Source organism: Xylaria bambusicola, assembly GCF_022495145.1.
Source record: "Xylaria bambusicola strain CBS 139988 unplaced genomic scaffold F5B22scaffold_1, whole genome shotgun sequence".
NCBI classification, from domain to species: Eukaryota; Fungi; Ascomycota; class Sordariomycetes; order Xylariales; family Xylariaceae; genus Xylaria; species Xylaria bambusicola.
The window spans coordinates 1,307,792-1,319,907 of NW_025953554.1; the positions used below are offsets into that span (position 1 = coordinate 1,307,792).

General features: G+C 50.3%; 5 protein-coding genes across 5 annotated transcripts; 3 read left to right on the forward strand and 2 right to left on the reverse strand.

Annotated features, from left to right (window-relative positions):
- Positions 1 to 27: 27 nt before the first annotated feature.
- Positions 28 to 1,344, reverse strand: F5B22DRAFT_17427 (putative isoprenylcysteine carboxyl methyltransferase). Its single transcript, XM_047969349.1, has 2 exons — positions 1,245 to 1,344; positions 28 to 883 (listed from the first exon to the last, which is right to left on the reverse strand). Exons 1-2 carry the CDS (start codon positions 1,262 to 1,264, stop codon positions 130 to 132), a joined length of 774 nt encoding a protein of 257 aa, XP_047836442.1. The 5' UTR covers positions 1,265 to 1,344; the 3' UTR covers positions 28 to 129.
- A 132-nt stretch (positions 1,345 to 1,476) lies between these two features.
- Positions 1,477 to 3,579, forward strand: F5B22DRAFT_583424 (galactoside O-acetyltransferase). The gene is made up of 4 exons (XM_047973357.1): positions 1,477 to 2,210; positions 2,267 to 2,389; positions 2,438 to 2,964; positions 3,036 to 3,579. Exons 1-3 carry the CDS (start codon positions 2,035 to 2,037, stop codon positions 2,838 to 2,840), a joined length of 702 nt encoding a protein of 233 aa, XP_047836443.1. The 5' UTR covers positions 1,477 to 2,034; the 3' UTR covers positions 2,841 to 2,964; positions 3,036 to 3,579.
- Positions 3,580 to 3,679: 100 nt separating this feature from the next.
- Positions 3,680 to 6,302, forward strand: F5B22DRAFT_17472 (uncharacterized protein). The gene has a single exon (XM_047969354.1). The coding sequence runs from the start codon at positions 3,899 to 3,901 to the stop codon at positions 5,987 to 5,989; it is 2,091 nt and encodes a 696-aa protein (XP_047836444.1). The 5' UTR covers positions 3,680 to 3,898; the 3' UTR covers positions 5,990 to 6,302.
- A 44-nt stretch (positions 6,303 to 6,346) lies between these two features.
- Positions 6,347 to 8,519, reverse strand: F5B22DRAFT_17469 (Zinc/iron permease). The gene is made up of 3 exons (XM_047969353.1): positions 8,244 to 8,519; positions 8,027 to 8,157; positions 6,347 to 7,953 (listed from the first exon to the last, which is right to left on the reverse strand). The coding sequence occupies exons 1-3, from the start codon at positions 8,332 to 8,334 to the stop codon at positions 6,616 to 6,618; spliced, it is 1,560 nt and encodes a 519-aa protein (XP_047836445.1). The 5' UTR covers positions 8,335 to 8,519; the 3' UTR covers positions 6,347 to 6,615.
- A 1,855-nt stretch (positions 8,520 to 10,374) lies between these two features.
- On the forward strand, positions 10,375 to 12,082 carry F5B22DRAFT_583430 (uncharacterized protein). Its single transcript, XM_047973358.1, has one exon. It carries the CDS (start codon positions 10,651 to 10,653, stop codon positions 11,749 to 11,751), a length of 1,101 nt encoding a protein of 366 aa, XP_047836446.1. The 5' UTR covers positions 10,375 to 10,650; the 3' UTR covers positions 11,752 to 12,082.
- The last annotated feature ends 34 nt before the right edge of the window (positions 12,083 to 12,116 follow it).

Genomic DNA, 12,116 nt, shown 5'->3' on the forward strand with positions numbered 1-12,116 from the left:
AGGTCTTGTAAAACTAAGGCAGCTTCTTCAGACTTAGCGAAAACTGTGCTGCCTAATGGTACGGCAAGAATAGCAGAAGATACTGTACAGAAACACCCCAATTCTGGCTATTTGCGCAGTCCCAGCGTTTTATCTAATCAAAGGAATCCCGGTTCCAACCCTCTTCTTGTAGTCGGTGTAATCGTCCCCGAAGAATTGGACGAGATCACCCTCTTCAGACTTGATACGTGTTGCGAAGAATCTCCATAGAACGATCAGATACCCAACAAAGCATATTGGGTTACCTAGGACCAGCTGCGACCCGATCCCCCAATAGAAGAAGCCAAAATACGCAGGATGCCGTAAGAACGAGTATATGCCCGTAGTGACTAGCTCATGATCGTCTTTCTTTTTACGTTGAATAGTATGATTAAACGAGGTTCCGGCCTGAATCATAGCTAGACTCCGCACAGCCTGTCCGAGAATAACTAATATAAACCCCAAGAGGAGGAGTATGTGGCCGCTATAGAAAGGCGCCCATGCACGATTCGGGAAAAACAGCTTGGTTACCAGACATTCAAGCGAAGCTGCCACATGAGCGATGGCATACGCTGGCCAGTTGGCAGTCAAAAGGAAAGATTCGATCTTGGCCACCGAGGTATTGTACTTGGCAGTCGTCCAAAATTCCAAAAAGTGGAAGGCTGAGAGTGCGCCGAAAAAGAAAGGAATGCGCCAGAGGGGCGACGCAGTCAATGATAATATTAGGATAATAGCTGTTACAGAGACCGCGAGAGTGATACCGAGACAGAATGATCGGATAGCTATTCCCTCTAGAGACTTTGAATGGCCGGGGAAGTAAGCTAGGTCGGGCCGCAGCTGCGCATTCGGGACACGGGGACTGTGCCTAGGTAGTAATATATCGTCAGCATTCCACGGTGACGTACGCGTTGTGATTGGCGATATCGCGTCTACGACAAGCGAACGGCGGCGACGATGTCTCGTGGCCCATGGCTTCTCCTCCTCCGGATTCTCGTTTAGAGTTGGAAGCCGCGAGAAAGTAGGCGTTCGGGGTGGAGAGCCAGGGAAGGGAGGTGGAACAGCCAAAGGACTTAGAGGTTGCGAGTTCGAGTTGTTAGGCGACATTGCATCTAGCTGACACTTTGGACAGCATTGACACGATGCATACAATCGAACAGAGTGAACTGGAATGCCGATCGAGGTCTCCAGGGTTAGGGGAAAAGGAATCGAGAAAGGCGCTTGCTTACCTATCAGGCGGGAAGTCCATTGTTACACTCGGCGTCGTTTGTTTGCTAGACTAGCTCTCCGGGGGCCCTCGAGTACAAAGGGGGACTCAATTAACAGTCGCCATTACGCTCGGAAAGCAGAAGTTGGAACCCTGCTGTTCTTTGTTTGTTGGGTGAAGATGAAACGAGAGGTGGCACACGTTATTGTCCTTGAACAAATGAGCGGTGGTTAGGGGCAGAATCGCGGTGCGGATGAGCTTCGGCGTCACTCTGCCCCGCGGTGGCCGCCGGATAGCAGAAACGCAGACAGGGGTGACCTGACCCCACAGGGACCTTGAACAGCTTACAGATGTAAACCTTCAAAAACATGTACCGGCCCTTGTCTACACATATAGCAAATAGTGATTGTTTAATTTTTCGAGTATCATTGCTCAGTTTCAACCCAGGGACAGCCGCTTGTAGACTCATCTTTTGAAAGATCGAAAACCAGGGACAACCAGGAGATCTAACTCCCTACATATTTACATACCTAGCTCGCCTAGTACACTACAGGTAAGCAGCTTAGTGGGTTAGCGCATAGTACATAGTAGTATGTACATTGTCTACTCTATTACCACAGGTAAGGATATATTGAATGCCGAGGGGCCGAGGAATATCTAGCCGGCCTCGGACTGGAGTAGCTATTCTGGACAAATATCCTGCAAGGGAACCTAGATAATCTCACCTAGTATACTAAGTATACAAAATGGTTTAGCTCCGCTCGCCCCGGCACCCCTTTGCGTTCTCAGTGGATTTCTGTGCTCTTGTTATCATGGCTTTGCGTGCAGTAGACCCAGAAGAAAACAAGCGGCGCATGATCAATGGGGACCTTTATTTTGCTTTTACCCCGGATCTCATAGCGGATCGCAAGAAATGTCGTCAAGCATACGAACGTTTCAATGCTGCGGGCGAGGCTCCCAGACGAACGCTTATTGAGCTATTCCAGAAGTAAGGTCACCCTTCTCGTTCAGGCTCTGGTATTCGTCTGACAAGATTCGAACCAGAATAGTAGATGATAAGACACCCTTGCCACCACAGGCAGGGACGCCAGAGGATGATGAAGATCTGTTAGGGGACTTCCCCTGGATTGATCGTCCTGTAAAGATGGACTACGGCTATAACGTAAAGTATGTGTTTCTAAGGCCAGCGTTAGTGGACACAGCTCACAAAAGAAGGGTTGGCAAGAGTGCATACATCAACTGTAACTCAACCTGGATTGATACATGCACTATTACTATAGGCGCCCGAACTTTGATTGGGCCGAATTGCTCTTTCTTCTCGGGTAATCACCCCACAGACCCCAGGGTGCGAAATGGTACGAACGGCCCCGAAGATGGTGCCCCTATTGTCATCGGCGAGGATTGTTGGTTAGGCGGTAACGTAATTGTCCTTCGTGGGGTTACTATCGGAAGAGGTACGACAATAGGCGCCGGTAGTGTAGTCACCAAAGATATTCCTCCTTTCATGGTCGCGGCAGGAAATCCAGCGAGGGTTTTAAAGCCGATTCGAGAAGTGCCTACGGAGGAACTACCGCCTGGGTGGTCACCCCCTGAGAATATCCCAGTCTCTGAGGCATAGTCACTACAGACCGCCTTGATAAGTGAAGGATGAGATGATTAGAACTAATACATTGATGAGACCCCAGATGAAGGGGATCCATGTTGACATTTTGTAGCACGCAGCTATATAGACGGCGCCAAGTCTAGTGATAAATGATCAGTACAATCCTAGAATGATGACGGGTCACCCGGTTAAAAGGGGGTAGATCCTTACACAGATCCGACGATGCTTCCGACAACGAGAGCTTCGACGCCAGCCACTACTGTGTATACGACGGGAATGGCAAATAGATACTTCCATATTGACCTCGGCTTGCCGACCTGCATCAGCAGGGAGATAGCGGTAGCGCCAAGGTGGAATCCAATGAAAAGGATCAAAGTCCAGATAAGAGTAAACCGCCACGAGTCCTGAACGGTATATATTGCGCAAGCATGAGGGGGCCAACAGAGAGAAGGGAATCGTGGAACAGTATAGTCGGGTGGTGGATAGTTAGGGCAACTCTTAGTTGAAGCCATCTTGAGATGCTAGCCGACAGCCCAGCCCTTTGCGCATCAAGTCCGGCCGTCGTACCAGGGCGAAACGATGTGTTTATAGCATTTCTTCAAAGTTAGATTTCCGCTACGAATTCACGGTAGAACTGTTAGTTCCATAGAAGTTAGAGATCTGATGGAGAAGATAAAAAGCTTCCCGAAGAGAAGCTGGATCAGGTTGAAGTTGAGTTGGAAGCTCTTGCTTAAGTAGAGGTTGGATGTGACCCCTTACCTATGCAATTTAAAAGTTAGGTAGCTAGCAGGTAGAAGTACATGGCTAAAAGGGAACTACAGCGGTGTATGTGGGTAGCTGAGACTCTTAGGTACCGAATTTACCAGGGGGTTAATAGGGCTGCCGGACCTCGGCATGTGGTAGGTAGCTGACGCCAGTGTGGTGTTCAACGTCCAACTACCTACCTACCTACCTCGTAAAGCATCAACAAATAATTCTTCGCGCTTAGAGTCTCCCATTAGACCAAGGATAGCGGTGGTTCGCGCGAGCTCGCCATGACTCTAGTAAACGGTTTCTAGAGGTCAATCGCTATCATGCCTGCCGACCGATTGCTCAACACCGTCCTCCGGGCTTATCAAGATGCCCCAAACGCCTCTCAAACCGACAAGATCCTTGGAACGACGAACTCGCTCCTGACTAGCCTCACCAACCCCCTTAACCTTTCTCTTCTCACATCGCATTTCTTAGTCGCCCGCTCGATATGGCAGCAGCCCGATGGCTTGCGCACCTGTCTCCGGATCATAAGCATCTTCAACACCGCCGCGATACACGTGCGCCGAAATGAGCTCGATAACGCGAATCTACCTGCAGGACAGCCACTGGTTGGGAGCGGCGTTAGTGCTCAAGACTGGGCTCGTGCTGTTGCAAAGGGCCTAGATGACAGATCCAGCCGGTGGCAGCACACACTGGTCCTCGCAGGCATCTTGATGGGCATGGAGGGTGAGGAGAGGAGGTCTCTATCATGGGGTTTACGGTCCACTCTCGAGCAAGCTGTAGCCACATCAGCCAATTTGGCCTTGGAGGATAACTCGCGAACTGGAGCATTGGGCAGAGGCGCTGTTGCATTAGCTCTGACATATGCATTTCCTTTGCTCTCGGGCGCCAACAAGGCGCTGCTCAACGGCAATGCCCTTCTGCCCGCCGTAGTAGAAGCTATGCTGGGTGAAGAAGGTTTCCAAAATGGCGATTTCATCCTAGCGATAGAGCATGATCTAACACCACCACGCAGCTTCGGGTGGCCTGCCAGCTCTTCCTCGGTCAATCGCATACAGCAGCTTGACTCGCGACCTCTGGCGCAAAACATGGGCCCTCTGTCTCGGCTCGGTGTCTTCGCCGTTGAACACGCAGGAGACTCAAGCATTGTTCTTCGCGCTCAGGACAGCCTCCTGTCATTCACAGCTGGCGTGTTAGAGAAGTGGGAACATTGCGCACTTTCATTAGTTGATCATTCTGTCGAACCAGTCAAGCTATCACCTGAATTACTTCAAGGACCCTGGCCGATGCTCTGGCAGCTGTTTAAAAAGATTATGTTTGCGGTTGTATCAACACTACAACCTATAGTCGGCCGGTGCCTTCTAGACCCTCGTCTACGCACTGATAGCACAGCGCCAACGCTTGCAACGAAGACACTCCATGTATTGCGAAATCTATCTTTTATCTCGTCGCGACAAGGCGGGAACCCATTCCAAGTTTACTCATTCACTTATCTCACCTCCCTCGACATTCTAACTCGATACCCTGACGCCTGCACCCATTTCCTCCAAGAAACGCTTCCCCAACCAACGATTAATGTGCCATCACCTGTACACCAAGCGCTAGCACTCTTCTACCTCAACACAGCTGAGCATCTCCCTCTTTCTCTCTCGACGCCCTCAGTCGAGGCGCTCGTGATCGCGCCAGCAAGTACGAACCTCTCACCTACTTCTTGGCTTATCTCACCAGCCAACACGCCACCATCCTCTCTAACTCTCGAGCTCTTCGAATCCTCGCACGCGGCCCTCCTAAGTGTATTCTCCTGTCCACAGCATAGCGCGCTCACCGCACCCTTAATCCCTTTCTACATCGACACCTTACTCGCCGCTTTCCCGACGCGCATTTCCCCGCGGCAATTTCGCCTTGCGTTCCGCACCGTGATGCAGGTCACAAGTCCGCCTTATCCCATCTCAATCACTCACCCCGAGCTCTCAGAAACGCTACTCGAAATGCTGCGATTCCGCGCCGAGAGCGCCTCTACCACTCCGCTACCCCCAACCCCTGACACACTATCTTCAGCGAATCAGCAGGCCGGGGCCGCAACACCTTTGATCTCGGAGCAGACAACGCTTATCCTGACCCTTACTGATGCCCTACCGTATCTGCCCCTGCACCTCGTCAACGAGTGGCTCTCGCGCGCCGCCGAAGCAAGCATCGCGATCGCGGACCCACAGATGCGCGACTTCGCGCGCCACAGGCTATGGGAAGTCCTCGCCAACGGCGAACTAGACGTCGACCGTGCCGTCGTCGGCGTCACGTGGTGGGGGACGCAGGGTGGGCGGGAAATAGTCACTGGGGCTGGAAACGGACAAGGAGAGATGATGATGAGCGGCGCGCTCACGCAGGGCGAGGAGGAAAGCAGCAGACTGTAAATTACACACCGATGTCTTTCTTAAAGGCCAACCGCTTTCTTCGGGTTAAATGATGAAGCACCTAGAGTAGACAGGGGGCGTCTTTGAACAGGCTGTAGTACATATACACTACAAACAAGTCCTATAAGTTACTACCCCACAAGAGACACGAGGAGACAAGATGGTGGTACCAAGAAGCCTCCTCTTGAAACTTTCATGATAGCGTTCGATATCCCTTACATCAGACAGAATTAATACACTTCAGAAAGCACTGGTAGCTCAGTAAGACTGGATTTTCAATGTACGAAATAATTTGTACACACTGTTGTTTGTTTTCCAGCCAGTAGCTTGCTCAGCCCTATCTTGTCAGCCCGCAATTTTCAGCTTTGACCCTTAATGCTGGTAGTGTATAAACAAAGTTTATCCCTTTTTACTGTGATTCTGTATTCATCCATAAACGCCGGTGGCAGTCTGTGTGCCGATGTAGGTATTGGTGCCTATCCCTGATGAAGCCAAAAAACAAAACCAAAAATTGTATGTATGTACCAGTACCAACCATCCAATGTGGTTTCCTAATTTCTGTGATTGTAAAATGCAGAGCTATTCGTAATCTCGTCTTGTTTTTACTCCTTTTTCCAACATGAATCTCAATGCGCGTCTGAATTAAACGCATTGCTCAGTCCTAGCAGCGTCATGCCCAAGAATGCAAACAGAATGCTCAAGTTCTGGTTGTGATTCAGGCTCAAACTCTCGACAAATAGCTGCAGAGCGACACTGACCATGATACCAGACGTAACGGCAAATAAACAGCCATAGGCTACGGCATCGGGAGTCAAATGCGTGTGATTGGCCAGCTTGAACCATGCAAAGGCGATCCCAGCGCCAAAAGGCTGACTTAGACCACCCAAGAGGAAAGCCCAGAGAATAGCTTTTAGCCGGCTGTTCAGCGCCATGTACAATGGTAGGGCAAGAGCAAAGCCTTCGGAGATGTTGTGTACGAAAAGTGCGATGAATACATTGAACCCCAAAGCTGGGTTGGCGTGGTTTGTGGCATAGGTTATGAAGCCTTCGGGGAACTTGTGCAGAGCGATAGCTACTGATGTTTGAAGTCCTATGGACATGAACGCATTTTCTGCGACATGGTGGTGATGTTGCGACTCGAGATCGTCTGAGTAAATCGAGTCGCAATCAGGATCGTTGGGTGGTCGGCTGCCACGTGACTGTGCGCGGCTTCTACGTTGCGTTGGACTTACTTGTGAGAGACCCTCGCTGTCTTCGTCTACTCTGTCCATACTTGCGCCAGCGTAGGCCGTATTTGTTCGAATGAAGGTTGCCGCCCGCGAGATACCATTGCATCGAGTTGTCAAATGTTTGAAGCATTCCTGTCCGCAAGGATCTGTATATCCGAAGCAAGGCCCTAATTCGTCACAGTTGGTCTTGGTGTCTTTCATGAAGGACACAACCCGCTTGGGTACTTCTAGTACAGATGGCCGTCGTACCCCAGTTTTGGCCCGGTCCCGGGTTGGATGGTCAAGTGGTGTGGTATGATCGATCTGGACGGACTTCGCCCTCCTAAGAGCATCGCACCCATTTGAATGAGAATGAGGTGTGTCGTTTTGGTTTCCTAGTAGTGGAGTTGATTCACTTGGATGTTCATTCTCGTCCACTTGCTCTGTTGGATGCTTTGGTCCGTTTCCTGACGCATAGGGGAGCGCATCACGCTTGTCAACGCTGCGAGCCCGAGATGATCGTTTTTGAGAACCACCGTGAACGCTTCCATTTACAGAGTGTTCGCCATGGCTATGATCGCAGTCGACGACATGTGATGGCAGGAACTGATGGAACAGCCTCGACAGTATTTGAATGCCTACGAACCCACCAACAAAACAGCCCATTAGGATGAGGCTCGCGTGGTTTTCTGGAAGATCAGCCTTTTTGAGATATGCTTTTGCCTCCGGCAGCATACTATTCAATGACATGAAGAGCTATATATTCCAATATTAGCTGTCGTGTCTCAAAGGACAATACGTCATATATGGATATGTGGAGTGGCCGCACCATGACACCAAAACTCAAGCTCAGTGAGCAGGCTAGGAAGGTATTGCTGTCCTGGATCCGAAATGTTTTTTTGCCAGGGAATAATCGGACAACGACGTCAACGCAGACTATGGCTGCACCGAGAACACAAGCTACACAACACAGACAACTGCCGTTAGTATGGATGTTCAGCAGAAGTAAAGCCTCATGCAACCTGAGTGATTGGTGTTATACATACCAATTCCGCTCACGATACACATAATCCACCCTCTTAGGTCGTTATCAATCCCCGCGTTGGCCATTATAGATGCGACGGACGACGTAGCCATTATGCCGACATGCAGGGACCGTAGTATGCTCTAGTATGGACTATTGCCGCTCCCCCCTTTTAACTTATTACTCGTCTACCTCACTCTCACGCTCTCGCATGTGGGATGATCAACGAGGCATGGGCTCGCGTCTTCGCAGCAAAAGTGTCCCGTTCGGTTCGGCCAATCTGATTGTAACTGCGGAATGGGGGAGCTTGAACGGTCAAGCGACACAAGGTTACGACTTTAGATAATTGATTGAGCAGAGGCAGGCGGTGGTATAATAATGCGAAAGTATCTTGAGACGTCCAAGCAGAAACGTCCCCCAAAAAGAGGAAGATAGGTAGGTGTATAGGAAGGTGATAGTTGGAGATGCAAAGTAGAGGTGAAGATGATGCTACAAACAAGAAAAAAACTCGGAGGTCGCAGGAATCTGAGAAAACAAATCGATATATACCAGGTAGATAAATCTGAAAGAATACCTCAAGAGGTGTACGGAAGGTGGGCGGGCGGACAATGGAGGGACGGTATCCCGCATGAAGCGAGAAGCAGCAAGCCTCAAGCAGCAGGCATCGAGGTCACCTATCGGCTGCAGGGGCTATGACGCCCGGGCGCTACGCTAAGCTAAGCATGGGCAGTAAGTACACTACGAAGTAAGTACATGGGGAGCCCCGCCGCAAACAGCACAGCACCGGCACAGGACGGGCAGGACGGGCAAGACGGGCGGTAGTTGAAAAGTTGTAGTGGATTCGCGAGGGACATGATTGGCTAGGCTGACCCTAGGCTAGCCAACCTGATCCCGACCGAGATCAGACAGTACCATACGAAGAGGTACAGAGCAGTAGTCGAGGTAGTAAAGATACAACCACGTATATATACTATATATGCACTATACATGCGAGAACCTCAGTATTGGGAACCTTGATGGCCATCTACGTGTATGGATGCGACGCTGCTCCAGTCCGCTCCAGCACCCCCTTTCGGCCCTATCTACTCTGTACTATCATGTAAGGATATGAAGTTTTCCTGGCTCTGTATTTGCGGACCCATGTAAAGGCATGGGTAGTTTGCCACGGTATCTCGTTATACTCGAACCACCGAAGACTACGATTTTATGCAAGTATCTCGACTTCATCGTAGTGGGGCGAGATGCTAGCGCCCAAAAAGGACCTGACAAGGCACACTTTACCCAACATAAGGGAGTAATCATTATTAACATCAATAACATATCATTGGTGCATGAGATGATGTGCTACGGGATGCATTGGCTAAGTCAGGACCCTGAACTCGGATGGTTCTTCCTGTGCTACTATAAGTAAGTAGTACTTATATAGCTAAGTACCCATCTAACCTATATATGTTAATGCCTAGCCTTACTACGTCCAGCAGGTGTGGGTACATCCGAGTGTTGCAGCTGTACATATGATATCGTGGATAGTTATATGTGATGGAGAACTTCGACAGTCTCTGGCGGGTGAACCGACGTCGATAGTATCAGACGAGTGATTTTAGAAAAAGACAGCAGCAAATACGTCATAGCCTAGGCAAGGATCTTACTGAACGAGACGGTTTTCAGATATACATACCTATATAGTAGCCAGGGCAGGTGAACATCACTTATGCTCCTCTGTAGACCGAGATATTTGCTGCGTGATATGGATAAGGAAGCGTCACGGGTTCGAAGCTTGAGTCATCAAGGATGGTCAAAGACGAGCCAATGGCCATTTCTGCTGTTACCTGCAACTTCACATAAGCTGGGACCCTTACAGTATGGCAGCTGTCACCACATGGTCAAATGTACCCAGACATTCAAATACTGGTATGTAGCTGTGTAACTGTAGGTAGGCGGTTAGATACCTTCATGCGCCGGTAATCTATGTACTTATATTAGTTGGGGTACAGATGACTCGGGTCATTCATTCGTTTACTCGGAACAGCCCGCACTTTGCATTTACGGCTTTGATTGGCTGCCTACCTACCTAGGTACCTAAGTACCTACCTAATGTAAAGCCCTTAGCCCTCCAGTTAAAGACCCCTGCCACTACTCGCTACCGCTCGTCACCTCGCCTCGAGGCTGAACCCCATTACTATGTACATGCAAAAATTCCCACCCACACCGTCTGGATAAGACATCTGCACCATCCCACACCACCACGAGGGCTTTGCATTGCCCCCCTCGTGAGCCTCATAATCGCCCGCAATAAACGCGCCTGACAGTTCCTTCAGCTGGTCTGTCATCGTTATCTCTGCCCTGTTCCTGCCTTCGCGTTTGCCCTCTATCGCATCTATAAAACCGATCCCGTCAGCTCAGCTCCAAGAGGAGCCCCAGCCGCCAACATGTCCAAAAGTACACTTGCAATCATTGCCGCTGCCAGCGCAGGAGCTGGTGCCGCCCTCACAGCAGCCATGTACTCTTCAAGATCGCAATCCGAGCGGAAGCTTGACACCGCCAATAGGACAGTATCTACAACCACCACAACCGTCTCAACCAATGCTACCTCGGCGCCCGTTCCCATTCCCTCCAAGCAAATGTTCACGCCTCCAAATCAGCAGTATCCCCTTTCTACCTCAGCTCCCGCTGCTCTGGGCGGTCTCGCGCCCGTAGACCCAGCTGGACTATTCGAGTACGGGTTTCCTGGTCCCGTAGCAGACATCGCAACCCGACAAGCCCTGGTATCCTCCTTCGACCGTCGGCTACGGAATCCTCACTGGGTCATTGAACATATAACGCCCGCGTCTGTAGCGATGCGAGACGGCGACCGGAAACACAGTGTATTTCTTGAAGATGAAGGAGTGCCAGAAAAGTTTCGAGCCAAGTTAAAAGACTACTTCCGATCCGGTTACGACCGGGGCCACCAGGTCCCCGCGGCTGATGCAAAGTGGTCACAAAGCGCCATGGACGAAACCTTCTACTTGACCAACATGTCGCCTCAGGTCGGCGAGGGCTTCAACCGGGATTACTGGGCGCATTTCGAAGACTTCTGCCGTCGTCTCACCCAAAAATACCCCAGTGTCCGTATAGTCACCGGCCCCTTATACCTTCCAAAGCGCGACCCCGCAGACAACAAGTGGTACGTGAAGTACGAGGTCATCGGCAACCCACCCAACGTTGCTGTGCCCACACATTTCTACAAGGTTATCTTCGCCGAGGAGGGCGGCTCAAGCTCGCCCGGTACGGGTAAGGTCGCCATTGGCGCCTTCGTTCTCCCCAATGCGCCCATTCCCAACGAGAAGCCGCTTGCTGATTTCGAGGTCCCTATTGAGGCCGTGGAACGAGCAAGCGGTCTCGAATTCGCCTCAAAGCTACCTGTTCAGCGACGGAAGCGTCTGTGCGCCGACGCAACCTGCGCCTTGATCATCAAGGACTACGCAGACAGACAGAAAGCGTTCAAGTCTCCCGGTCCGAATGCCGGTGCTCTCGTCAAGGGACAGAAATAATTTAAAGACGGGGTCCACGCAATAAAGGATTGAAATCATGTATCGAAGACAAAACCATCTTGTACAATAATCCAACCCCAACGATGTGATGCCAAGGTGGAGGGGTGCATTAGATCCGTGGGTGAACCGAGATTCATCATGTAAGGGTGTAATAAATCATGTACATACTCCCTAGTTTATTAGGATTGGTAGGCCATACTCCCCATCTGTGAGCCTCTCGTAGGGGCTTAGATGGAATTAGCATAGCATAGCGTAGCATACATCATACCATACTATACTCACGACATAAGTGATATTGAAACGTATTCCCACAACTAAATCTACTCCTGATCATTAACATTCAAATATGTTACTAAAGAAATGGT